Source organism: Chlorocebus sabaeus, chromosome 19 (genome assembly GCF_047675955.1).
Source record: "Chlorocebus sabaeus isolate Y175 chromosome 19, mChlSab1.0.hap1, whole genome shotgun sequence".
Taxonomy (NCBI): Eukaryota; Metazoa; Chordata; class Mammalia; order Primates; family Cercopithecidae; genus Chlorocebus; species Chlorocebus sabaeus.
In genome coordinates, this window is record NC_132922.1 from 13,479,697 (window position 1) to 13,506,065 (window position 26,369).

The following is a 26,369-nucleotide window of genomic DNA, read 5'->3' on the forward strand; positions in this document are numbered from 1 at the left end:
ACGCACACACTGCCTGGGAAGGGCCTTTCCAGTATTTGCCAGGCCTGGGGCTGGGGACAGGGTCATCTCCCAGAGCCTCAGTTTCTCTCCCTGTCATGTAAAGGTCTGTCTGCTGCTCGGGGTTGATTTGAGGCTCTGATGAGGAAGTGGGACACTGTCTGTTCACCTATGCTTGGCCTTCGGGGAGTCCCAGACACCGTCCTTTTGATGCGCAGTCTGCTGCGTCAGCTGGACATATATCTGGGGAGTCGTGGGCACCGGGCCACTTTAGCCGTGAGCTCTTGGGCATGTCTCTTGTCGTTTCTCAGCCTCAGTTCCCTCATATGACAGTGTGGCTGCGATGTGTGAAGTGTGCAGGGCCTGGCACACAGCAGGTGCCAGTGCGGTGTGCTCCTCTGTCCCTGGGCCCATATCATGGCCCTGTGCGTGGTGGCTCTCTTGTGTTCCCAGTGTGATTTTCAGCCGTGGACGTGTACAGAGAGCCTGGTGGGGATGGTGCTGGGCCCTGGGTTTACAGGGTGAGTGAGACTGTCCACACTTGGTCCCTGTCCTCTACGAGGCCGTGGTCCAGGCAGAAGTTGGATGTAAAACCAGTGTCCCTGTCGTGCAACCTGGGATGGGCGTCAGTAGCCGGAGGACGGCCGCCACACAGCCTTGGATGGATAAGGAAAGACGCTCATTCATCTCCCTGTCTTCCCCACCAGAGCCCCAACCAGACGGCCTGGCTTTGGCTATGAGTCCTCCACTCATAGGAGGCAGTGCTCACAGAATGGCTGTTTGAACGAAGAGGGAGGGAATGAATGAATGGCTGCCTTCTAGGCTTCTTTCTCTGCCTCTTCTGAGCTCCAGGCCGGTGAGCTGGGGCATAGCCAAGCCCCTCACTTGACTATCTCAGGGATCCGGGGTGATCCTGTTGTACATCCTTCTCTTCTCCCAGGTCTCTGCCTGGGCCTCCAGGGCCTCCCCCTGGGCCAGCCTGGCTGGGTTCAGAAAACTGTGTGTTGCTGGGTAAAGAACCTTCTGGCAGTCATGGTCAGGGAGCAGCCTGCTGTTGACAAGCAAGGAAAGCGAGGCCCAGAAGGGAGAGGGGTGGCGGGAGGGGGCAGGGCTGGGGTTAGAGCCTCTGTCTTGACTGTGCCAGGTCGGCTGCCCTGCAGTGTCCAGCCCGGCCATGTATTTATAGTCTCTACTGTTCTAGATTAACACCCAGGCCTGCCCAGGCCTTTGCAGCCTCTGGATCTGAGGACGCCTTTGAACCCTCTGGGGGGCTGTGGAATCAGAGCTCACCCCCATGGGGAGGGGAGAAGGCGGCTTCTCACCCTTCCCTTCACAGCTCTGGGGCTCACGCTGGGCCCTTTGCCTGCAGAATCTTTGTCAGCCTGGGTGAGGGTTGGGCCACCCTTTGGTGGGTTCAGCTTCTTCATCTGGGGTTCATTTTCACGCCTTGCTTCCTTCTGGCTTGGCAGGGAGGCCGTGTGTACAGCATGAGATCAGTGCACGGGCTGTGTGGTCTTGGGCAAGCCAGGCCCCTCTCCAAGCCTCAGTCTCCTCATCTGTAGAATGGGCATCACTCGCACCCGACTCTCCAGTGTCTGGCACTGGGCACTCCATGCTTGTGAGCTGGGGGTCACTGTTTACACTCCTCACATCTCTCTGGTCCTCATCACAAGCAGTCCTCAGAGCCTGGAGGGACCCGAGTGTTATCTCCATTTGACAGATGAGGCCAGTGAGGCCCTGCCACAGCGTGACTTACCAGAGCCATGCTGCCTGTTGGGGCAGAATTCGGACTCATCTAAGTCTGAATGTTCCAGCTTCCCAGGTCCCCTCCCCAGGGCCTGTGGGCTCCTTGGGGCAGGCCAGGCTCCTCACCCCACCAGCTTGGTTCCTACCCCCTGGTCTTGGGGAGAGCTCCACTAACTCTATGCTTTTCTTACAGAGCAGAGACGACTGGCCGCCCTGAGCGCAATTCAATTCAACAGACATTTACTGAGTGCCTACTATGCGCCAGGCCTTAGGCTGGGCACTGGGGGAGGGGCGCAGAGAGGAAGATGGGGTCCTGTCCTCAGGTAGCTCCGGGCGGGGCGGGGCGTGGAGAAGACAGGCAAGGGCTAAACAGCTCAGCACCAGGAGAGAAGCTGCTTGGCAGGCTGGATGCAGCAGAGACCCGGGTTCAAGTGCATCACTGGAGAGCTGCTGTTCCTCGTCCGTACCTCAGTTTCCCCACTTGTAAAATGGGGGAGATGATCTCTAGGACCCATCCAGGATTCCAAGGGCTATACCTCGGGGTTGTGGGGGCAGAGCAGGGGGGTCACCCTGCAGAAGGGAGATCTCCAAAGGTTTCTCAGAGGAGGAGGCATAAGGTCTGGGCCCAGGGGATGGGGACAGGTGGGTCCTAGGGTTAGGACCAGCTAACGGCCAGTGAGTAACGGCCTGGTGGACGTGGGTGTGGGCATGCCCCCAATTCCATAGGGTTGCAAGAGGACATGGTGGGGTGTGAGCTTAGAGAGGGAGAGAGGGGTTCTAGGGCCATAGGTCGGGGCGTGAGCTCTATTCTGGGGCCAGTGGGAGCCATTGTAGGCTGTTGAGGGCGAGTCCGGAACAGCTGGTCCTGCTCTGTCTCACCCTCTTCTCTCTCCCTCTCTGGGGCACACTTCAGGATCACATTCCCATAGAACCTTGCAGCCATGGGGCCTTGGCAGCTCCCGCACCGTGTCAGGCACTGTGTACGTTAGTCCTCATTGCGGCCCCAATTCACAGAGGAGGACGCCGAGCTTGGAGAGGAAGCTCTTGCCCAAGGTCACGATCTGACTCCCAAGCCCCCCATGCTTCTCCCACTACCTCCCACTGAAAGGGTTCCTGTTCTCTGTGACCTCTCCCATCCTGGGGACCCCCTCCATAAAGCCCTGGGGGGTGCCTGCCAAGGGCAATGCAGTTGGGTTTGGAGGGCGAGGTCAGGAAAATCCCGGATGTTAGCAGGACTGGCTTTCTCCAAGACCTGAGTTTCTGCCCTAGCAGCCGCCCTCTGGGATACAGAGAGTGAGGCGGGGCTCCTTCCCACTTTACAGATGAGAAGACTGAGGTCCTGAGAGTCATGTGGCTAGTCCAAGGTCAAACTCAAGGGAGTGACAGCCTAGGCTAGAAGCTGGTCTCTTTATTGCCCAACTGAGGCTGGAGGGAGACTCAAGTCCCCCTAAGATCTGTGCAAAAGCTGACCCCTCCCCGACCTCCCCAGGGAGCAGAAGAGCCCAGCACCGGAGTCACAGACCTGGTTCAAATCCTGGTTTTGTCTTTTGCATGAACTGTGTGATCTGAGCAAGTCATGAATTACTGGGAGCCTCGATTTCCTTATCTATATGAGGGTGGCGAGCTGGCCTCCTTCACTCAGCCATAAACAAATATTTATTGAGCACCTACTGGGAGAAGCAGGACCCTTCCTCGGGGAACTCAGTCCAGGGGTAACAGCAGCAGTTATGATTCCGGTTGTGATGGAGGAAGGGCAGGGGGCTGTGGGGACCCACAGGAGAGACCCCAGCCAGGTGGGAAGAAGGCAGGCAGGTAGGAGGGCAGAACAGGCAGCGGCTCCCGCAAGACCACGTGGGCTGGGCTCTGGATGCTGTTGGAATTTTCCCAGATCAGCCTGAGCCAATGAAGACTTTTCGGCAGGGAGTGCCATGCTCAGGTTGACGTTCTAGAAAGCTCGTCTTCTGCTGGGTGGAGGGGGCATGGAGTGGGGAGGTAGGGTTGGAGGTAGAGAGACCAGCAGGAGCAGCAGGGGGAGGAAGTGGCACCAAGGTGGGGGTAGGGGCAGGTGGGGAGGTGTGGGTGCCTCTCAACAGGTCTGGGAACTGAGAGAGAAGCAGGGGAGGATGGGGAAGGGGCTGTGGGAGATGAGTCCAGTCATGGAGGTGGACATGGATGAGTTTCAGGTGCCAGAGAAGGGCCCAGGAGGCAGCTGGGTATGGTGGTTTGGGTGTGGTCAGCCTGGGGCTGACATTAGAAGCCTTGGGAGGGGTTGAGGGGCTCTTGGGGTAGGGGAGGAGGAAGCAGGTTTGAGAAAGGCAAGGCAGTGAGCAGGGACCAGGACATCAGGGGAGGCCACTGCTTAGCATACAAGCAGAGGAGCCCGAGGGGCCGCAGTGTGGGAGGTCACGGGAAAGCAGAGCTGCAGGTCCCCAGCCCAGGAAGGAGGTGGTAGGACTTAGGTCTGCGGGGAGATTTCAGAAGGTGACGTGTCAGGCGCTGTGCCTGGTGCCGGCGCGGATGAGGTGCCCAGGAGGGTCAGCTCCTGCATCTTTTCACCCAAAGGCAGAAGCTTAGTCTGTCCCTTACCCTCCTGAGGAGAACGAGGCGGCTACAGAGGGGAAGGTGTTGGGGAAGGAGGAAAAGGGGAAAAACATTTGCATGCATGACAAGGCTGAAGTGAGGGAGAGAAAAAGGGGGAGAAAGAGGATAAGAAATTACCATACACCAGGATCTTGTTATTCAAGCTAATTTTCAAAGGACCACAGCTGTCACACTGAGATAATTCGTTAATTATAACAGCCATTGTGCTTTGGCAATGGGAGAGAAACCGAGGCCGGGGAACAGGCTGAAGGTGGGGGTGGGAGCAGGCTGTTGGGGGGGCCTGGACTTCAGAGAGGGGACAGGGACAGAGGCAAAGAGGGGTGTGTTGCCCTCGGGACTGAAAGGAAGACATTGTCAGGCCAGGCCCCATCCTTCCTCACTGTCATTGTTGCGGTGGGTAATGAGGTCCTCCTCCTGCCTGCCTGGCATGTGCCACGGTGCCACGTGCCAGGCCCCCACAGCGATACCTACAGGAGGCAGCTTCCTGGAGCTGTGACCCTGCCCAGACCCTGGCCTGTGGCCATCCCCTCCACAGCCTTCTGAGCTGGTGCCTTTCTTGTCCCACTTTACAGAAGAGGAAACTGAGACCCAGGAAAAATTAGCTTGCCAGGACCATGGGGTGAGGTGGTGTAGCCTGGATTCCAGCTGAATGTGGACCCTGCACTTTGGCAGCACGTTAGGGAGGGCCAGTCTTGGTGCACTGGCCACGCGGAGTTGGTGGACGCAGGAGCTGTCACATAGATAGCCTCACGTTCGGGCTGTGGTTTCTGCCCAGCCGGCAGTCCTGGGGCGGCCCTCCCCGGGGAGTTTCCGGGGCTCGGTGTCGACCCCTCTGCACTGACAGAGCCTCCTTGTTCTCTGATGCTGCAGCTGCGGGCCCCCTGTGGCCTCAGAGGCGGCCGTCAGTCTGGCCTGGACCCTCCCACCTGCTCTAGAGAAAGCTGGTCTCAGGGCCGGGGGGAGGGAATTTGGGCCACCCCAGGTAGTGTCCATAGTGACCGCTTGCGACTGCCTGGTTAGAGGTTCTGAAGCGACAGAAGCTGAGTGGGCTGTGGCCTCAGGAGGGGTTTCTCAGCCTAGGCCTAGAGGGCTCCAGGACCCTGGGTGCTGGGCCCTGGTAGGGACAGGGGCTGGGGCGTGGCAGGCAGGTGTTCCAGTCCCAGGTGAGCAGAGTGAGGGGATCCTAAGTCCGTGGGGAGAGGGGTGGGACCAAGGAGCCATTCCAGAAACCCCAGGGCCCCTTGGTGAACTGTGGTGTGGCTTCAGGAACTCAGGTCTCCTGGTGTCCACAGCAGCCATGCCTGGAAAGAGCACCTAGGCTAGGTCGGCTGGCAGCGTTCTGTGGGGTGGGAATCATGTTTGGGAGAGGGTAACCCCCAAATACCAGTAGGAGCCCCAAACTTGACCCAGGCAGGGTTGTTGGCAGTGGAAAAGTGGGCCCCACAGGGTGGCAGGTGGGCCTGGGGTGGCTGTGTGGGAGCCCCCTTGGCTTGGGGATCTCTCCCCAGTGGGGCTGCTTGCAGCCAAGGGGAAGCTGTCGGAGGGTCAGGACAGCTTAAAGTCCTATAGAACTGGTGACCCACAGAGGCCAAGACACAGGAGACTTTTAGGACCAAATAAATGGTAGATACATCCTAGAACCCTTGAACCCCAGACTCATAGTTGGAGACCCCCCTCCATGACAGATCCACACTGTTAGTATCCTGGTGCTAAAACCCAGGAGCCGTGGGTCAGAAGGATAGGGGAGGGGGCTCGAGGTCAGGCAGGGGTCAAGTACAGGAGGCAGGGATTAGGGCACCCTTGGGTCCCAGGCTGAGGCGCTCGCAGGAATACCCCTGACAGACTGGGGTTCTACTTGTCCCCATGCTGGTGTCCCCTTGTTGCTGACCTCATAAACTCCAGTGTGCAGGGGTCAGCTGGCCACCTAAGCCAGACAGGCAGGGAGGAGGTTGGACGCCACCCCAGCCCATGGCACTGCTGTCCCTCCAGGGATGCAGACCCAGGGAAGCCAGATCTTCCCTGTATCTCAGTGGATTCCAGAAATGAGAATTTTTGAAATAAAATCTGCCAAGTTTTCAATATTGGCAACTGATTTTTAAAAAAATGTGAAAACCACCATCCAGATGAAACAGGATCCCACAGCAGCTCTTGAACAGAGCCTGGGGCCGTGGAGGCTGGAAGCCACTGCATAGCAGTTGTGAGGCTTCAGTTTCCTCATCTGCAAAGTGGGAATAGTGATAGTGCTTTTAAGACGTTTAAAGTTGGCCTAGGATCAAACGAGTTCATATGGGAAGTGCGGAGGCCCAGCCGGTTTAAGCACTGAAGCCTCTTTTCATCTTGTCCGTGGCCGCCCATCCCTCCCTGGGCTACCTCTCAGGGGGCTTCCCTCTCCGCCACTGGAGCCTCCACTTCCCCCTTGGGGTCCCCACATGCACTGCCCCTGTCTTGGGACAGCCCTGAGGGTGCTGGAGGGCGGGGAAGCGTACGCCCCTTGGGACCCTGGAGGAGGAGCAGGTGGAGGAGGCAGAGCCAGGAGGGCGGGCCTAGCCGGCGCCTGGTACATAGTAGGTGCTCCATAAATGTTTATTGAATGAATGAATGGAGGCCATGCAGGCAGAGGCAGCCGTGCTGCGCAGGCACTGGTGAAAGAGCGGGTCCAGTGGACACTGGTGAGTAGTGCCCAGGGGCTGCAGCTGAGGGGGCCAGCAGGGGCCGGTGGGGGAGGCGAAGGTCAAGTCGGGAGAGGGCAGGGGTCAGATGGGGAGAGGCCAGGGGTCAGGAGTGGGAATTGGCATCAGGTGGGGAGAGGCCAGGGGTCGGGAGTGGGAATTGGCGTCAGGTGGGGAGAGGGCAGGGGTCGGGAGTGGGAATTGGCGTCAGGTGGGGAGAGGGCAGGGGTCGGGAGTGGGAATTGGCGTCAGGTGGGGAGAGGCCAGGGGTCGGGAGTGGGAATTGGCGTCAGGTGGGGAGAGGGCAGGGGTCGGGAGTGGGAATTGGCGTCAGGTGGGGAGAGGGCAGGGGTCGGGAGTGGGAATTGGCGTCAGGTGGGGAGAGGGCAGGGGTGGGGAGTGGGAATTGGCGTCAGGTGGGGAGAGGGCAGGGGTCGGGAGTGGGAATTGGCGTCAGGTGGGGAGAGGGCAGGGGTGGGGAGTGGGAATTGGCGTCAGGTGGGGAGAGGGCAGGGGTGGGGAGTGGGAATTGGCGTCAGGTGGGGAGAGGGCAGGGGTGGGGAGTGGGAATTGGCGTCAGGTGGGGAGAGGCCAGGGGTCGGGAGTGGGAATTGGCGTCAGGTGGGGAGAGGCCAGGGGTCGGGAGTGGGAATTGGCGTCAGGTGGGGAGAGGGCAGGGGTCGGGAGTGGGAATTGGCGTCAGGTGGGGAGAGGGCAGGGGTGGGGAGTGGGAATTGGCGTCAGGTGGGGAGAGGGCAGGGGTGGGGAGTGGGAATTGGCGTCAGGTGGGGAGAGGGCAGGGGTGGGGAGTGGGAATTGGCGTCAGGTGGGGAGAGGCCAGGGGTCGGGAGTGGGAATTGGCGTCAGGTGGGGAGAGGCCAGGGGTCGGGAGTGGGAATTGGCGTCAGGTGGGGAGAGGGCAGGGGTCGGGAGTGGGAATTGGCGTCAGGTGGGGAGAGGGCAGGGGTCGGGAGTGGGAATTGGCGTCAGGTGGGGAGAGGGCAGGGGTCGGGAGTGGGAAATGGCGTCAGGTGGGGAGAGGGCAGGGGTCGGGAGTGGGAATTGGCGTCAGGTGGGGAGAGGGCAGGGGTCGGGAGTGGGAATTGGCGTCAGGTGGGGAGAGGGCAGGGGTCGGGAGTGGGAATTGGCGTCAGGTGGGGAGAGGCCAGGGGTGGGGAGTGGGAATTGGCGTCAAGTGGGGAGAGGCCAGGGGTCGGGAGTGGGAATTGGGGTCAGGTGGGGAGAGGGCAGGGGTGGGGAGTGGGAATTGGCGTCAGGTGGGGAGAGGGCAGGGGTTGGGAGTGGGGAGAGGGCAGGGGTCGGGATTGGGAATTGGGGTCAGGTGGGGAGAGGGCAGGGGTCGGGAGTGGGAATTGGGGTCAGGTAGGGGAGGCAGGGTCAGGTGGGGGAGGCAGGGTCAGGCAAGGGCAAGTGGGGAGTGGCTAGAGGTCGTGGGGGGGTGAGGAGGTGGGGTCAAATGGGGTGAGGCCAGGGGTCAGGTGAGGGAGGTGGGGTCAGGTGTGAGAGGCAGAGTCCATGGAGGAGGTGGGATCCAGGGGAGGAGAGGTAAAGGCCAGGCTGGGAAGAGAGCGGGTGAGGGAGGCAGTCTCGAGTAGCCTGGAGAATTCTGGGAAAGCCAGGAAAGCCAGGAGGTGGGTTTTTAAACACAGGTCTTCGGTCATCCTTGGCTGTGGGACAGTCCTGTCCCCAGGTGCCTGGTGGTGGGTGGGCTGGGGTGGGGGTTTGCCAGGGAGTGGGCCCTGCTCACGGGCCGTGTGGTTACAGCTGCCCCCAGAACCAGGCTCAGGCCTCTCCTGTCAGGCCACGGGGTGGTTTGCCAAGGCCAAGCCCTTTGGTAAAACCCTCCACCCCCTGCCTCTCTCCTTCCACCAAGGCTTGGACACGGAGTAGGTACTAAAGATGACTGTGGCACCCTGTGAGCAGGGGAGGCACGGGGACCAGGTGAGCCATGGGGGGGTGACACGGTGGGCAGGTGACAGGGCTTTGGGGTGGCTCGGCAAACCAGAGACACACGTGTACCGTGGTTTTCCTCCAAACAGATGAGGAAACTGAGGCCCAGGGAAGTGAGGTGCTGGCTTGCCCGAGGTCATGCTGCGGCCCAGCGGCCCAGCCCCAAGCCCCTTCTTTGGCTGGGGTTACACCTGGAGATGCGCGTCCCAAGCACCAAGGCCTTGCAGAGCCCCTGACGCCTTGGCTGTCAGCTGTTGGTGCTGTGTTGTTCTTGTTAAGCTCTTTTGAGTAAGAAGGCAGCTTAGTGAAGGGGAGGCAACTCTGTCTGCCCCAGGACCAGACGCATAGTAGGTCTGGTTCAGGGAATATACGTGGAACGCGTAAGAAACATGGGCAGTGTGCGGCTGCTTGGGCCGCATGCCTCACCCAGCCCAGGGCTAAACTACAGGCAGGGCCCCTCGCCCGGGCCTGGTCCCTGTTTCCCTGTGACACAGATGCAGTCATGGCCTCATCCAGTGCAGGATGACACAGAGCCCGGAGCAGGTGCCAAGGCAGTGAGGGGCAGGAGCCAGCTCCCCCAGGACCCAGAGCAGCTGGTGTGCAGGGCTGAGACTAACAAGACATGATTGAATGGGGATGGATGAACACCCAGCACCTTGGAAGAGACCTAAACGGATACTGCCCAGAGCTGCCCGAGGACCTTGAGAGGGCACCAGGGCTGCCTGGCCGTGTGTGTGAAGGGGCCTGGGGGTTTGGTTGACATCTAGGACAAGGTGAGGACACGACACTGGTCCCTCCTTACTCTCACTGCATGAACAGAAGCAGGGAGCCCAGCCGAGGGAGATGGAGGCCTCTGGAGCTGATCCTGCTCCGTACGCATCGGCACTAGTGCTTGGTTCCAGGCAACACATTGTAAGAGGGACCTTGACAGTAAGCATGACCTGAGCAGCTGTACCCAAGGGCAGGAGGGACTTGACACCACAGCGTAGAAGAGCAGGTAGAGGACGCGGTGCTGTTTAGCTTGGATAAACAGAGCGATAACAGACCAGCAGATGTCAGAAGGGTCTTTATGGGGTACTGGGCTTGTCCCTAGTGGCTCCAGAGAGTAAGGTGACAGCCATGAACAGAAGCACAAGGAGCCAGACTTGGCTTTGTAATAGAAGAATTTTCTAGCAATCATAGCTGTTCAAGAAGGGAATCAGCGCCGGGTGCGATGGCTGGGTGTAATCCCAGCACTTTAGTAGGTGTAGGTGGGTCGATCACTTGAGCTCAGGAGTTCAAGACCAGCCTGGGCAACATGGTAAAGCCCCATCTCTACCAAAAATACAAAACAATTAGCTGGGCGTGGTGGCATGAGCCTATGGTCCCAGCTACTCGGGAGGCTGAGACACGAGAATTGCTTGAGCCTGAGAGGCAGAGGTTGCAGTGAGCTGAGACTGTGCCACTGCATGCCAGCCTGGGTGACAGCTAGCTAGACTCTGTCTGAAAAAAAAAAAGAAAAAAAAAAAGGCCTGGCATGGAGGCTCATGCCTGTAATCCCAGCACTTCGGGAGGCCAAGGCGGGCGGATCACAAGGTCAAGAGATGGCGACCATCCTGGCCAACATGGTGAAACCCCATCTTTACTAAAAATACAAAAATTAGCCGGGTGTGATCGCGCGTGCCTGTAGTCCCAGCTACTTGGGAGGCTGAGACAGGAGAATCACTTGAACCCGGGAGGTGGAGGCTGCAGTGAGCAAAGGAAAAAAAAAAAAAAAAGGAGAACCAGTAGCTTCAGGTGGGTGCTGAGAGTCCTGTCACGAGGTCGGCAGGTGATGGGACATCATCTTCCAGGGAGGAGTCTTGGAAAGTCTGCTGGTTCCACGAGCTCAGGCTGGCCTGGGTTCTTGGCTGTGTGGTCTTGGGCGCATCACTGCACCTCTCTGAGTCTCAGTTCCTTGCCTATAAAATGGGAGGCATAAGGAGGGTGGTGAGGCCAAAAGGAAGGCTCGGTACATTTTGTGCCCCATCGCAGGGAGGCTTCTCCCTCTGATATTGAAGATTCTGACTCAGTGAAGTCAGGGGCTCCAGGATCTCCCTCACATCCCTAGCCTGGAGCTCTCATTCTACACAGCACGTCCCGAGAACCTGCTGTATGTCTGACCCTGTTCTAGGCATGGGGGTTACAGCAGGGAACAAGGTCAAATCCTGCTTTGCTCTTCTGGGGATGGGGCAAGGCAGGGCAATGATGAACTAAGTGACATCAGGTGGTGCTGGCTTCTGTCAGGGGACCAAAGCCTGGGTTGGGTGAGGAGTGAGTTATCTCAGACTGGGGGGCCAGAGAAGGCAGGGGTAGGGAGCGATTGAGCAGAGATCTCAGTGAAGTGGATTCTGGGGATTCTGGGGGAAGAACATTCCAGGCAGAGAGAAGAGCAAAGGTCCTGGGGTGGGAGTGTGCCTAGGGGTTTGAGGAGCGCAGCTGGCCTGGAATCAGTACTTCCTGATTGATGGGAACGTGGAAGTCTCTCGAGGCTTGTGGACAACTACCCCTTGCACCTTTCCTCTGACAGGGGCAGAAAACCCAGTAGACTGGTCCAGTGTATGTCCCGCCCCTGCCATGGTCCCAGCTCTTTGGAGGGAAGCCAGGGAGGAGAGAGCCTTCGTCTTCTCATCTATACGATGAGGCTGACAGCACCAGCTGTGTGGGGTTGATATAAGATTCAAGGAACGTCAAATGTCAAGACACAAAGGAGCACTGAACAAAGGGTATATGACTATCTTAGAGGCCGGGAGACTGAAGCCCAGAGGAGTTAGGGAATGTGCCTGATGTCACACAGCTCAGCATTCGATCCCAGGACCCTTCCTCGCACCATCCATGCCCTGAAGCAAGGGCTCATTGCGCTGGAAATCCAAACAGTTAACTTACCAAACAGTCATTCCATGGTGAAGGTATAATCCTCCCACTTTACAGACGAGGAACTGAGGCCCAGGGAGCTCCAGGCGGTGACAAGACCAGTGTTCAGACCCCCGGCTTGAGTCTCTTCCCCGGGGGGTGGCAGACTTTGTCCCTGAGGGCGGAGTTCCTAGCCTGGTGCTAGGGTTCCAGCAGTGAGGGGTGAGGCAGCTGCCTGCCTGAGAGATCTGGCTGGGCCCCAGGAGTCCTCCGTCCTCCTAATCCTCAGTAATGGCATTGACACGGACGGTGACAATGACACCTCCGGGAGCCTTGGCCAGCCTGGCGCAGGGAAGAGCCCATGCCAGGGCTTATGAGCTGCTGCAAATGAGATTTCCCTGGCCAAGCCTCACGTCCCTGCTCCTGGGAGGCCAGACCGAGCTTTCCCCACCTGTTCCTGGAGCTGACGGGTGTCCCTGCAAGAGTGTGGCCACACAAGTGGGAGCCTGGGGTGGTGCGTTTGTGGGGCCTCCTGCCCTGGACTGAGCGTGTGTGTGTGTCTGTCATGTCTTGGGATTTCGGGGGAACTCTGGGAGCCGGGTGGTACTCACCTTGCCACACGGGGAGAAACTGAGGCTCGGAGAGGGCCTGCAGCTCACCCAGGGTCTCATAGCTGATGGGACCTTCATCCTCCCTGCTGACCTCCGCTGCCTGCATCCCCAGCTGGCCTCGCTCTGTCCACCCTCTCATCTACCCTGGGGAGTTAGTCCAACCCCCTCAGCCCCTCCCACACACCACAGTGCAGTGGGGGCTGTACCTGGGTCGGGGGTCCAGACGCTCCTCTGACAGGGAAGCTTGGGAGTCAGCCTATAGTAGGGGGCTGAGAGGACGTGACCCCGAGGTTCAGTGAGCTTGAGTCCAGGGGAACCCTGATCTTGGGTGATGAGGATTGTGAAGAAATAATGATAAAACCCCCTTTAACAACAGTGGCTGTCGTTCACAGAGGCCAGGCACTGGGCCAGGCTTGCCCTCTGAGGGGGGCAGGGGTGGGGCTGAGCCAGGACTCCTTGTCTTCTCAGTTCTGAGTCCAGAGAGGGGCCCGGGACCTTGGAGCACCCAGGCGGAAAGGGCACAAACCCAGCGAGATCACTAGGCAGCTGACTGCCTGGAGAGGGGAGGCATTTGCCTAGAGTGACTCTGGGGTCTGCGGTCCTGCCCAGCTCTGAACTGAGACCCCTGCACCCCCAACTCTGCCCTCAGAGCAGCAAGGGCTGTGGGGTCTCACTGACTCTCCTTTCTGCCCACGGATGTCCCCATGAGAGGGGATGTCATACAGCATGCAACCTGCAGACCAGGAGCCCCCGATAACAGCATGCACCCTGGCTGTGCAGCTGTTTCTTCTGTGGTGGAAGGAGAGCGCGCCCCTTAAAGACAGCTGCTGCTGGGGTATTTGGGACCTGAATGGGGAAATGCTCTAGGGGAAGGGTCCAGTCAGGCCAGGGCGGACTGCTCTTTGCTGGAACATGCCACCCCTCAATGCCTGCTTGCCTGCATGGCTGCACCCCTCCTGGGCTGTGCCACCAAGGCTCTGGGCAGAAGAGGCCTCTGCGCCCCACAGCTGCTTCCGCCGCTCCCCCTTCCCTCTGGGCTGGTCACAGGCTGCATTCCGGTGGTTCAGCCAGACCAGGTGTCAATTGTCTCCCTGGCCTCTGGGCCGGAGGAGGGAAGCAGGTGCCCGTGTACCCCGCCACCGCCATCTATCATCTAGATAGCTCACTACCATCGGTGCCTCTGTCTCAGACGCGCTTTCTCCTTTTCTCTCCTCTGTCTGTCTCTGCTTGGCTGTCTTAATATTTTTGCTTTTACACCATTCTCAGTGCTCACCATTCTCAGTGCTCGCCTCCTCCCTGCAGCGCCCCCCTTCTTCCCGTCTCTCACCACCTGGGTATGTGGGGTGCTGCCCTGTGCCCCCTGCTGTGTGTGTGGGAGGACCACCCTCATGGGAGGAGGGGAAGGACAAGACTTTGGCCATGTGACCACTGGACCCTCAGCCTCAGACCTGAGAGGACAGGCTGGCGTCCCCACCCTCCACACCTTGAGTGTGTGAGCAGCTGGGCCGGGGGCCAAGTGCTGCTGTCAGCGCCTTCTCTGCCTCGGCCTCTCTGTTCCCTCCTGGCTGCGTCAGGTCTCCACGGGTGGCAGGCAGGCAGGCAGCCTGGGATGGGGACCAGGCAGCTGATGCACCTGGGACATGGCGATGGGAGCCTTCTCCCATCTCCATCTGAGTCACGGGGGTGGGTGGCAGCTGGTTCCAGCCCAAGCCATCCTGGAGACCAGGAGGAAGAGGAGACAGGGCCACAGACAGGTCACCTTGAGGCTCAGGTGGGCAGAGCTCCGAGTGGCTGGGGTTGGGGCACGGAGGGCCTCTGCCCACCCTGGACTGTTTGGGAAGAGCTGGTGGGGGGGCTAGCTCCCCTCCCACGTGGGCCTCTTCTCCCACGCCCCTCCACGTTCAGCGTCTTCCCATCCTTCGGCAGGACCTGGGCTTTCCCAGGGCTCCAGACGGCTTGGCTTTGCCCAGTACCCTGGGTCTGGCTGTGGGGATGCTGGTTTGAGCAACTCAGATGTGAAGAGAGGGGCTGGAGTTGCATATAGGCACACACACGTGTAGAACACACAGAACACACATGTACTTAAACATGCCAACTATAACATAGATGGGTGCTTGCATTCCCTGGGACGTCCCTGACACGCATACCTTCCCACCCCTCCACACACAAGCACATACCCCCGCAGCTGATGCACAGGACGTGTGCACACGCGCGTGCCCGCACATCCTTGACTTGTACACATCAGCACCCCCCTGCATCAGCACTCTGAGCCACCTGCGTGTGCACCTGCATACAAATGCGGTCCCCGATGAGGAGGAGGGACTGCATTGGAGCAGACGAGGGTCCTCTGGCAGGCCGGCTCATGGATCTCTGAAGTGGCAAGCAATTCCAGTACAACCTTGCTACCTGTGGGAGGGGAAACTGAGGCTCAGAGAGGAATAGAACTGCCCTGGGGTGCCCTAGGAGCCAGTGGCCATGCTGGACGGGGGCCAAGGTCTCTGCAGCCCTGAGACCTTTGCATAGCACAGCCAAGGACAGAGCTGCTGTCTGCTGCCTGGGCACCCCTTGCTGCCTGGCTGCCTTGTGGCACCCCCAAGCTGGTTCTGTAGCAACTGGGGAGGTGTGAGGCTGGCCTCAGAGGTCCAGATCACCACAGTCTCTGACGTAGCGTCAGCCTTTAGTCCAGCGGGCCATCTGGACTCCCTGTTCACCTCTCACCATCCCCACCTCAGACTTCCTGTGGCTTAACCCCGCCTCCGCACGCATTTCCCTTTCCTCTGTTCCAGCCCTCTGGGACTCAGTGCTGTAAACTGGTTTTGCTTTAATGGCAAAGGTTTAAAAATTGTTTTAAGTGCTCTTTCCTGGACTTTCCCAGGAGGAGGAGGAGGAGAGAGGCAGAGGTGGCTCTTGTGAAAAGTCTCTGACTTTCTGTGTCCAAACGTGGATTTCTCAGACCTAATCTTCACATCCCTGGCCCCTGCTGGGCTGTTTCCATAGTTGAGAGCACAGGGTGGGGGCTGGGGCTGGGGTCTGTCCAAGGGGCTATGTCCAGCTTGCTGGGCAACCTGGCCAAATCTCCCCTGAGTCTGTGGCTCAGTTTCCCCACTTGGAAAGTGAGGGTTGATGCAGATGGTCTGCCGCTGTGACCCCCGTGGTGCCTCCCTGCCCTTCTGCATCTTGGAAATGGGCAGCGTGAGTCCCCTGCTGCTTCTCTCCCATCGAATGGGCCGGAAAGGGACCCACTTTGTAGCTGTGGAAATAGACTCAGAAGATGTTGGGGTTTACCTCGCTGACTGGGCTGAGCAGATGTGGGGCTCCAGGCCTCCTGGCTTCTGGCTCGGGCTCAGTGCCTTGGGAACCTTGATCCTGGTCCAGGCTGTGCTGTGTTAGTTGGGGCAAATCTCTGTCCCTCTCTGGGCTTCTGACTCTCCAGCCATGGAAGGGGAGCTGGGCCTCAGCCATGCTATTCCAGAAGGCTGGCCCCCTCCCAAGGATCAAGGTGTTCCAGGGAAGGCACTTTGGGGAGATGATACTGGGGCACCTCTGGCCTCCCAGAGGCTTGCCTTTCTTTCCCTTTGCTCTGCCTGTGCGGTGAGCTCTCCCCACGCCCTCCCACTGTGGGAGACCCTGGCTTCCGCGTCCCCCTGCTTGGGGGGCCCCACAGCTGCGATGTTCTACTCCCCCTCCCCCATGGAAGCTGAGACAAGGGAATTATTTTTGGAACAAGAGCAGTTACACAACAAATGAATTATTTATCTTTGGGCCTGGAGGAAAGGAGGCATTTTGCTGGGCTTCTTAATTCTTTATCTGGATTCAGGGGTGCCCGCTTGGGTACGTGGACATGTGTGTATGCGCCTGCTTGTCGTGTGCAGATTGTAGGTGTGCTTGTGTGTGTGTGTAGCTGTCTGCGTGTGCATGCCGTGGAGGTCTGGCTCATGTGGGGGCATGTGGGTCTCTGTGCAGGTGGGGGGATGAGCGTGGTCTCCAGGGTGCTGGGGGGTGTGTGTCTGCACCTGTGCCCACCTGTTTCTCTCCGGTGTCCCTTCTGTGCCCATGGTCCTCAGACTCTGCCCCTACTCCCACTATTCTTCTGTCTCCCTCCATCCCAGCCCCTGGGCCCCCTCCTGCCACTTGCCGCCCACCAACCCCGCTTCTTTGATGTAACAGAGACCCCAGAGTGCTTGCTGGCACAGAGGCCCTGGGACGGGGTGTGGAGAAGGGACGGGGGGGCCTGCGCTGGAGCTTGACAGGGCTGCTCTGAGCCCTCACACTGATCTGTCACCCACTCTCGATGCTGCCTTTCAGGAACCAGGTGCAGATGGGTCTCTTCCTTCCTGCCCCCATCTCTCTCACTCCCTGCTCAGTGCGGCACTCTCCAGCTTCCTGTGGGAATTGTCTGAAGTTCTGAGCCCGAAAGCCAAGGAGGAAGACGAGGAGGAGGAGGAGGAGGAGAAGGAGGAGGGAGAGGAAGCAAGCCCTGAGAACTCTTGCACCTACCTAGCAGGAGACAAGGAGCAACGTTGCCGTGGGGCCCCCAGCCCCAGCCAGGCCTAGTGCCTGCTGTAGCACCCTAGAAGGCCCCCAGCAGTTGGCACTAGCTGTACCCACCTTGCCTGGGGCCCCCGTGCTGGGGGTTGCCCCCAAGATGGTGGCGGCCCCAGGGAGGACTGTACTGCCAGCCCCAGCCTCTGGCCGCTAGGCACCCCCTGCCTTGCCCCGGCCCCTCACTCCAAGGCCAGCGCCATGCTGCGCCTGGGGCTGTGGGCGGCGGCGCTGCTGTGCATGTGCCGGCCGGGTGCCGTGAGTGCCGACTGCTGGCTCATTGAGGGCGACAAGGGCTACGTGTGGCTGGCCATCTGCAGCCAGAACCAGCCGCCCTACGAGACCATCCCGCAGCACATCAACAGCACCGTGCATGACCTGCGGCTCAACGAGAACAAGCTCAAAGCCGTGCTCTACTCCTCACTCAACCGCTTTGGGAACCTCACCGACCTCAACCTCACCAAGAACGAGATCTCCTACATCGAGGACGGTGCTTTCCTGGGCCAGTCGAGCCTGCAGGTCCTGCAGCTGGGCTACAACAAGCTCAGCAACCTGACGGAGGGCATGCTGCGCGGCATGAGCCGCCTGCAGTTCCTCTTTGTCCAGCACAACCTCATCGAGGTGGTGACGCCCACCGCCTTCTCCGAGTGCCCGAGCCTCATCAGCATCGACCTGTCCTCCAACCGCCTCAGCCGCCTGGACGGCGCCACCTTTGCCAGCCTCGCCAGCCTGATGGTGTGTGAGCTGGCCGGCAACCCCTTCAACTGTGAGTGCGACCTCTTCGGCTTCCTGGCCTGGCTCGTGGTCTTCAACAACGTCACCAAGAACTACGACCGCCTGCAGTGCGAGTCGCCGCGGGAGTTTGCCGGCTACCCGCTGCTGGTGCCCCGGCCCTACCACAGCCTCAACGCCATCACTGTACTCCAGGCCAAGTGCCGGAACGGCTCGCTGCCCGCCCGGCCCGTGAGTCACCCCACGCCCTACTCCACCGACGCCCAGAGGGAGCCTGACGAGAACTCGGGCTTCAACCCCGATGAGATCCTTTCGGTGGAGCCGCCAGCCTCGTCCACCACGGATGCGTCGGCAGGGCCCGCCATCAAGCTGCACCACGTCACGTTCACCTCAGCCACCCTGGTGGTCATCATCCCACACCCCTACAGCAAGATGTATGTCCTGGTGCAGTACAACAACAGCTACTTCTCCGATGTCATGACCCTCAAGAACAAGAAGGAGATCGTGACGCTGGACAAACTGCGGGCGCACACGGAGTACACCTTCTGCGTGACCTCGCTGCGCAACAGCCGCCGCTTCAACCACACCTGCCTGACCTTCACCACGCGGGACCCCGTCCCCGGAGACTTGGCGCCCAGCACCTCCACCACGACCCACTACATCATGACCATCCTGGGCTGCCTCTTCGGCATGGTTATCGTGCTGGGAGCCGTGTACTACTGCCTGCGCAAGCGGCGCATGCAGGAGGAGAAGCAGAAGTCCGTCAATGTCAAGAAGACCATCCTAGAGATGCGCTATGGGGCCGATGTGGATGCCGGCTCCATTGTGCATGCCGCCCAGAAGCTGGGTGAGCCTCCCGTGCTGCCTGTGTCTCGCATGGCCTCCATCCCCTCCATGATCGGGGAGAAGCTGCCCACCGCCAAGGGGTTGGAGGCTGGGCTGGACACGCCCAAGGTGGCCACCAAAGGCAACTATATCGAGGTGCGCACAGGCCCCGGTGGGGATGGTCTGGCTCGGCCCGAGGATGACCTCCCGGACCTCGAGAATGGCCAGGGCTCTGCTGCAGAGATCTCCACCATTGCCAAGGAGGTGGACAAGGTCAACCAGATCATTAACAACTGCATTGATGCCCTCAAACTGGACTCGGCCTCTTTTCTGGGAGGCGGCAGTGGCAGTGGGGACCCCGAGCTGGCCTTCGAGTGCCAGTCCCTCCCTGCAGCTGCTGCCGCCTCCTCAGCCACTGCCCCCGGGGCCCTGGAGCGGCCCAGCTTCCTTTCACCTCCCTACAAGGAGAGTTCCCACCACCCACTACAGCGCCAGCTGAGCGCCGACGCGGCCGTGACCCGCAAGACCTGCAGCGTGTCGTCCAGTGGTTCCATCAAGAGCGCCAAGGTCTTTAGCCTGGACGTGCCCGACCATCCGGCCGCCACAGGGCTGGCCAAGGGCGACTCCAAGTACATCGAGAAGGGCAGCCCCCTCAACAGCCCGCTGGACCGGCTCCCACTGGTGCCGGCGGGCAGTGGTGGGGGCAGCGGCGGGGGCGGGGGCATCCACCACCTGGAGGTGAAGCCAGCCTACCACTGCAGTGAACACCGGCACAGCTTTCCCGCCCTGTACTACGAGGAGGGTGCCGACAGCCTGAGCCAGCGCGTGTCCTTCCTCAAGCCGCTGACCCGCTCCAAGCGTGACTCCACCTACTCACAGCTCTCCCCCAGACACTACTACTCAGGGTACTCCTCCAGCCCTGAGTACTCATCCGAGAGCACGCACAAGATCTGGGAGCGCTTCCGGCCCTACAAGAAGCACCACCGGGAGGAGGTGTACATGGCCGCTGGTCACGCCCTGCGCAAGAAGGTCCAGTTTGCCAAGGATGAGGATCTGCATGACATCCTCGATTACTGGAAGGGAGTCTCGGCCCAGCAGAAGCTGTGACCCCCCCTTCCTCCCTGGTGAGGTCGGAGCCAGAGGGCTGGGGGCCCTTTGGGGGAAGGGTCCAGGCGGCCAGGGCGGGGAGCAGACTCGGGGGCCGAGGCCCAGGAGAGGACGCACATGCAGACCCGCACGCACGCACGCACACACACACCTGACCACCACCCGACTGTGAACAAACCAACATCCGACAATAACGGACAGGAAAACAGAGACACATTTTCCTTAAAGTTTACAAACTGATACCGAAACCAGTCGTCTACTGTGCTGCCCAGGGACTCTGCTGGGGTGCGCAGGGCCGGGGGCCGGCGTGGGGAGGAAGGAAGCCAAGAGAGGGTGTGGGGTCTGGGGCTAGAAACAGGTGTGGGGACCAAGAAGGCTCGGGTAGAGAGGGACTGAAGCCCCTCTGGGGTAGGGAGAGGGTCCCCTCCCGAGCTGGGGGTCAAGTCACCTGCCGATTTAGCATTAGACAGACAATGGGCAATGTCTCCTTCCACTTTAGAGAGGGGGAAACTGAGGCCCAGAGAAGGGAGTTGACCACCCCAGGGTCACACAGCAGCTTAGCCTCAAGTCCCCCAACTTCCCAGCCCTGTCCTGTCCCAGACCCCCTGCAGCTCCCTTGTGGACCCCTTCCCGCCTTCCACCCACCCTACATCCCTTTCTGAAGTTCTACCCTTGGGGCTGAGGGACTTGAGAATCAGGCAGTGCTTTTTCTTCCTAGAAAGCCACATGACAGTGCCCCCAGAGCGTGCAGCTGTGATTCAGAATCCTGGGGGGCTTTTGCCCCCTATGCCAGCGCCCAGGAGAAGGGAGAGGGTCCTGTTGACGGGAGAGGAGCCGAGGCAGGGCGACATTCCACCAGCCCAAGTGTCTTCCACGTGGCCTGGGAAGAGTAGGGCGTGTGGCGGGCAGGCCAGCTACCAGGACATCTCAGGTGCAGGTCCCCGGCCTCAGCTTCTCTGGTCCTCCGAGACCCCTGCCCACTGCGGAAGGGCAGCGGTGCACTGTGATGCCTGGGGGGCTGCAGGGAGGAGCTGTCATGGGGGACTTCCTGCCTGTCCCCATGGCCTGCGTCCCCACCTGCCCTACCCCATCGTGGGATCTCGGCTCCTGTCTCAGCTGCCCACCTGGGGAAGGAGAGCTTTCTTACCCACCCACTCTGGGCTGCTCATCCAGGCCTGGCCCCCTGGCCAGAGGGGCTCCCATGTTTCCATGGCAATGGCCACTCCCCTTTTTCTGACTCCCCACCCAACATCAAACAAAGCACAAACAGTGAGGCCCCCACCCAAGAGGGGCGGGGAGCAGGTTGGGTTCGTGGCGCCCCGCCCCCTCCCAGGCGGCCTCTGTCACCATGGTAACCCTGTGCCTGGCAGTTGGTGCCCAGAGTGACCGTTGGGCTCTGGGGTTCTCTGTCCGTGTAGGCGGTGGCAGAGGGTGGTGAGGGAGGCCCAGCCTGGCAGCAGCTCCTGGGGCCAGCTCTTTTGGGAGGCAAATCTGGGGTCCTGATACTGGGGTCTTGACCAGTCAGGATGCTGATGGGCTGAAGTCCATCATCCTTCACCTCTGGGTGGGAGCTGGGCCAGTGGGGTGTGGGAACGCTTGTACTAGCAGCTTTGCCTGCCTAGCAACATGTCCCTTGGCTCCCACTCACCTCAGCTTGGGGGTGCCTTGGCTTTCCCCACGGCCCTGCCGGAGACCTCCAGTCTTGGGCCTGTGGCCCACATGGGTTTCCTGAGATTTGGGGAGTGTGACTGAGGGGTGAGGGTAGGCACTGGAGTGGCACCAAGACCGGCACTGTTGGTGGGGAGGGGCTCTGACCAGGAAAGCTAGTGCCATCCCCTAGGGGACCCCAACGACCTTCCTGCTGGGGGCAGGGGGTGGGGGAGGACAGCAGAGGGTTAGGCGGCTTGGGCTCAGCTGAGCATCTCTCTCACACCAACTTTGGGGGAACAAAGCCCAGGGCTCACTTTGAGAGTGACGTTTGCAAAGAAAAGACTGTTCTCCCGGGGCGAGGAGGGGAGGGGGCGGCATGGATGCGTGGAGCAGACCTCCCTTCCCCGGCCCCCAAAACCTGCCCCCCAACCCCTCCTCACACCCAGTCGGCACAACTGAGAAAAGCAAGCAGGCAGAGAAGCCAGGGGTGTGAGGAAGCCGACTCCCTGTTATATTTGCATGACGATTTTACTGTATTTTTCTGAGCAAACATCTGTCGTGTATGTGCCAGTTTGTCCAGACTCCCCCGCCCCCTCTCTGATGCCCTCCTTTCCCACATTCCGTCTGTTGTGATCTGACGAGCAGCTCTTGAAACCCAGGGAGGGGTCAGCTCTGCAAAAACAGACCCAAAACAGGTGCCACCAAGACACAGCCCTGCCCCACACCCACCTCCTGTGTTTCGAGCATTGGGCCCAAGTGCCACCTCCCTTCCTCTCTCCCTCTCTCCACTGCCACCTCCCTTGTCCCTAGTTCCTTCGCCTCCTCCATGCCAGGGAGGGCAGCCCCAGGGAAGCCTCCTCAGGGGCTTGTGTCCCGGTGGAAGGGACTGTCTGTCAGTCCCGCTTGTTCCCGTTTTGCAGATGAGGAAGTCAGGGCTCCCAGACAGGGGCCTGGTGACTTGGCTGACCAGCTGGGGTGGAGGATCAGTCACACTGCTGAGTATAGGAGGAGCTTGAGGCTTCTTGGGGGGCTTCATGCAGAGGCTGGGGGCTTTGAGAAAGGAACCCGTGGGAAGAAGGAGCACGCCTGGGGTGGGCCCCAGGGAGGGTTCCCGGCAGCAGGAGTTAGGGGCCCGTGCTTGCCGTTTCCCCATCCTTCCTGCTTGAAGATATCTATCAAAACCTCAGACTCTCTGGCTGCGGGGACAGGGGCCCTTCTAAAGAGCAGGACTCTGATCATCCAGCAGGGGAACTGGCCTTGAAGACCCAGTTCACGTGGTTCTTTGTGAGGCCGAGCAGGGTCTAAACTCAGGTCTCTGGCCTCCCGGCCAGGCCAGAGCCCACCCCGAGGCTGGCCTGCATCTGTGTCCCGCATCCTGCCCAGGACGAGTTTTGCCCAGGCAGGAAGGAAGTATTCACAAAACGCTGCCATGCAAGATCTGGGTTTGTGATGGTGATCAGCATGCTGGAGCTGGGCTGTGGTCTGGGGCAGGCCAGCAGGGCAGACACCAGGAGAGGAGGACAGGGGGGCCACAGGGAGGGAGGGGAGATGAGGGCTCGGTGGAGCAAGGGGCCAAGCTGGCTGGAGGACATGTGGGTGCTGCGCCCTGGACGGAAGCCTCCTGCCTTGGGCCCGAACGATGTCACACCTGGGCTTGCCTGCCTCTGTTGGAGAATCTCCTCTGAAGCTGTTTCTGAGAAGTAGCACGATGGATCTGCTCCTTCCTGGAGGGCAGAGCAGGTGCAGCTAACCCTCCGTTGGGGCTTATGGCCTTCCAGAAGCAAAACACAGAGGTCTGGAAGGAAGGCAGGAAAGCCTGGTTGGTGGGGAAACCTCGTCACAGGTCCTGGCCTTGCTTCTCCCCACGGCAGGAGGAGTCTCTCTCTCTCCAGCAAAGACTCCTCAGCTGGGCTCCCTTCCTGGGGCAGTGCAGGAGGCCTGTGGGGGCAGCCTGTGTCCAGGCTGGGGAGCCCGTGTCTGGGTAGGTCTGGGAAAAGGGCTGTCAGGGGAGTGAGAAGGGTGGGAGTAAAAAGACCCACTTGGGAAGGCCAGGCCTGGATCGCCCTCGGGAGGCAGCTGGGGCAAGGCAGCAGCAGTGGGGAGTGTCAGGCTGGCTGAGAGTCATCCATGTTCTCAACTGGAAGTTGGTCGCCTGCCCCACCCCCTCCTGGAAATTGAACAGGGGAAAAGAAGTGCAGAGAAGGAAAGGAGAGGAAAGGAAAGCTAGAGTCAAGAAACGAGGTAGCAACAGTGCTAAGGCCGGGATGGCATCAGGAATGAGGGACAACAGTGACAGGTCCCGGCTTATAAGGGGCCTCAGTGCAGGGAAGGGATAGACACAATGCTCTCTAATGACTGGTGCCTTTTGCAGAAAATTAAAATGGGTGATGGGGTGGGGAGGGGCAAAGCTGGTCAGGGAGCATCCCTTGTGGGATGGGGGGACAGGGAGTCAAGCTCTGAATGACAAGAGGAGCCAGAAGGGTGGGTGGGTGTGAACACGAGACTGGAGGGACTGGGGTTGTAGTGGCTGCCTGCCCCCCAAGCCCTGCCGCTGTCCCCTACCACTCTGCCCCTGCCCATTCCTGGCCCAGCAGAGCCCCCTTTCCATGAATGTGGATGGGTGGGGCAAGCCACTGGGGAGCCTGGGGAAGCTCAGCCCTGAGGGGTTTACTTTGCCCGTGGAAGCCAGTGTGAAGGTTGGGGCAGCCTTGCCCGACCCCATTGCCATCTCTCCTCTCTGACGAGGTGGCTGCTGCGGAGGTGGCTGAGCCCCAGGAGAGGGGACCTCCTCTAACTCTCACACTCAGATTCCATCCCGACACACTCCCCCCCGACCCTGGGTCTTCCCACCTCTAACACAAAACCAGGGTCCATACTGCTTGCCTCCAGAGGCAGCCTCAGCCCTCACTAAAGGTCAGGCAGTCCTGCCGAGCAGGAGGGAGAGGAAGGGGGTCCTGTAGGGCGGGCAGGATGGTCTGGGCCTGCTCCTCCTTCCTCCTGCCCCTCTGCCACTCCACACTCCAGCACAGGGCTAGGATAGGGGCTTGGAGTTCCTGCAGTGGTGGCCACACTTCCTTCCCTCCTTCCCTCCCTCCCTCCCTCCATCCGGAGCCACCAGTCCCCAAGTTGGCTGTGGTTGGGCACCTGGTTTGGGTCTTGCAGAGCTGGGCTTAGGCCCTGGGCTCTGAACCTGTGAACCCTTGCTGTGTGACAAACCTTTCCTTCCTCTGAGGGCCTTGAACCCTCTCCTTTTCTTCTTTTGGGGGTGGGGGTTAACTTTATTTTCTCTTCCCTATATCTGCCTCTCCCTCCCCTCAATTTCCTGTTTTAAAACTGAATGGCACGAAATTGTTTTCCTCAACTCGGAGATTCCTGTATGGAGAGAATCAATTTCTATATTTGCAATAAATTTCTTATTTAAAGCTACGGGGCCACGGTCTATGCTGTATTCCTCCCACGTTGCACTGCCATGACCCTCGGTGCCCTTTTCCCCATTTCCCTTCCCACTGGAAGCCCCACTCATGGGGCTAAGGCTTAGTGGACGGTGGGGGGTAACTGCCTGCGGTCAAGGAAAAAGAAGGGGGTCCGCCAGAGAGAGGGGCCCAGCGGGAAACTCAAGTCCAGGGTCAGTGTGCACCCAGACGCTACAGCGTCTGATGGGAGGGGAGCCTGATGACCTCCCTTCCCAAAAGCCTAGATGTCCCTCTGTTGTGTACTCTCACTCAATGTTCTGCTGCCCTGGCCTCCGACACCCCGGGATTCAGAGCCCTGTACAGGGAGGCAGGGCCATGTGGGGGACATTCCTAGACTTCAGCTGGTTTCCAGGAGAAAAGCCCCCAGTCAGTGACCACAGTCTCTGAGGTCAGCCTCTTTCTGCCCCTGTCTATGGTGGGTCCAGTGTCTCTGTAGGACCCACTGGTCCTCCTCCACGCCTGGCCTGGGCAGCCTGTCTTGGGCCCCTGGCCCACCCCTCCTCTGGTGGCCTCCCACCATCTGCTGCGATTCTCCACGGCTGGGAAGCGATCCTCTCTGGTCCTTCGGGGTTTCTGCTCCTTCTCAGATTTAGGAGATGCCTTGTGTCTCTGGTCAGGCTGAGGCACTCAGGTCAGCGTCCAGTGACTGCAGGCTGAACCGCCCAAGCCTCTGTTCGGGGCCAGCCTGGGGCCCACCTCCCAGCCCCAGCCTCCTTGCTTCCTAGAGGCAGAGCCCACCTACCCTTTTCTCAGACTCTTCTTCTCCAATTGCGACAAAAGTCTCCTCCAGGAAGGCCTGGATTCACCCTGGATTGCTATGGGGTATTCTAAACTCTGTGGGTCTGAGCTATTCCCTGATGTCACCCTGTGGCCTTCAGCCCAGCCCTAGGTCTGCAGGAGCTGTGTCCTAGTGGCTCTGGTGGCCCACAAGTCTGCCCTGGCCCCCCGCCTCCACCGGCTATCTCCATTAAGAGTTGGTTGTACTCTGGGTACCCTCTGGGATGGCCCAGAGCCTGAGGCTGCTCACCTTCTACCGCCTGAGCCCCAGCTGGATGCCTGTCCCTTCCAAGTGCCCTCACACAGGCTCAGTGCAGCCGTCCTAAGGGGGCCACAGCCAGCCAGGGTCCCTCCTTTGCTCTGCTTCCTGCCAGCCCCAGGCCTCCTTTGTGAGGGAGGTTTCAGTGTGAGCCTGCACCAAGGGAGGAGGAGGAGGACAGCAGTACACATTTGTGGGAAGCACAGAGGGGTAGGCCCTGGACCCTGACAGGCTCTGTCCCCTCAGGCCCCTCAGCCAGGGCTGCCCTATGGTCCCCAGACCCAACCCTGGGCTCCAGGAACCCCTGCTCAGCTGCCTGCCTGTCGCACTGGGTCCCCGTTCTCTTCATCAGCAGGAGCTGCTGCTGTTGAAGGACTCATTCTACTCCTCAGGAAACTTAAGAGGTGATCAAAGTGGTCCACGAACCTCGGGAGTCCAAGTCCAGGCCCTTCCCCTCGGCTGCCTCCGCCGGCCTTGGGCGGGGGGAACCCTGTGGCCCCTGGGAGTGTGGAAGTGTCCTCCAGGATGGCTTTGCTCC

The 26,369-nt window shown here is 60.1% G+C and overlaps 1 protein-coding gene across 8 annotated transcripts in view; it reads left to right on the plus strand.

The window, feature by feature from the left end:
• The window catches only part of ELFN2 (extracellular leucine rich repeat and fibronectin type III domain containing 2), a 62,076-nt gene extending 37,328 nt beyond the window's left edge, over positions 1-24,748 (plus strand). For 7 of the 8 annotated variants that reach the window (XM_038007481.2, XM_038007482.2, XM_007975700.3 and 4 more), the window contains one exon: positions 16,772-24,748. In XM_038007481.2, the coding sequence (XP_037863409.2) occupies positions 17,210-19,672 (2,463 nt within the window). In that variant the 5' untranslated portion in view covers positions 16,772-17,209 and the 3' untranslated portion in view covers positions 19,673-24,748. Of the gene's footprint in view, positions 1-3,842; positions 7,014-16,771 lie in introns of those variants that run through there. The other variant, XM_038007480.2, reaches the window with a different exon arrangement.
• Positions 24,749-26,369: the final 1,621 nt, after the last annotated feature.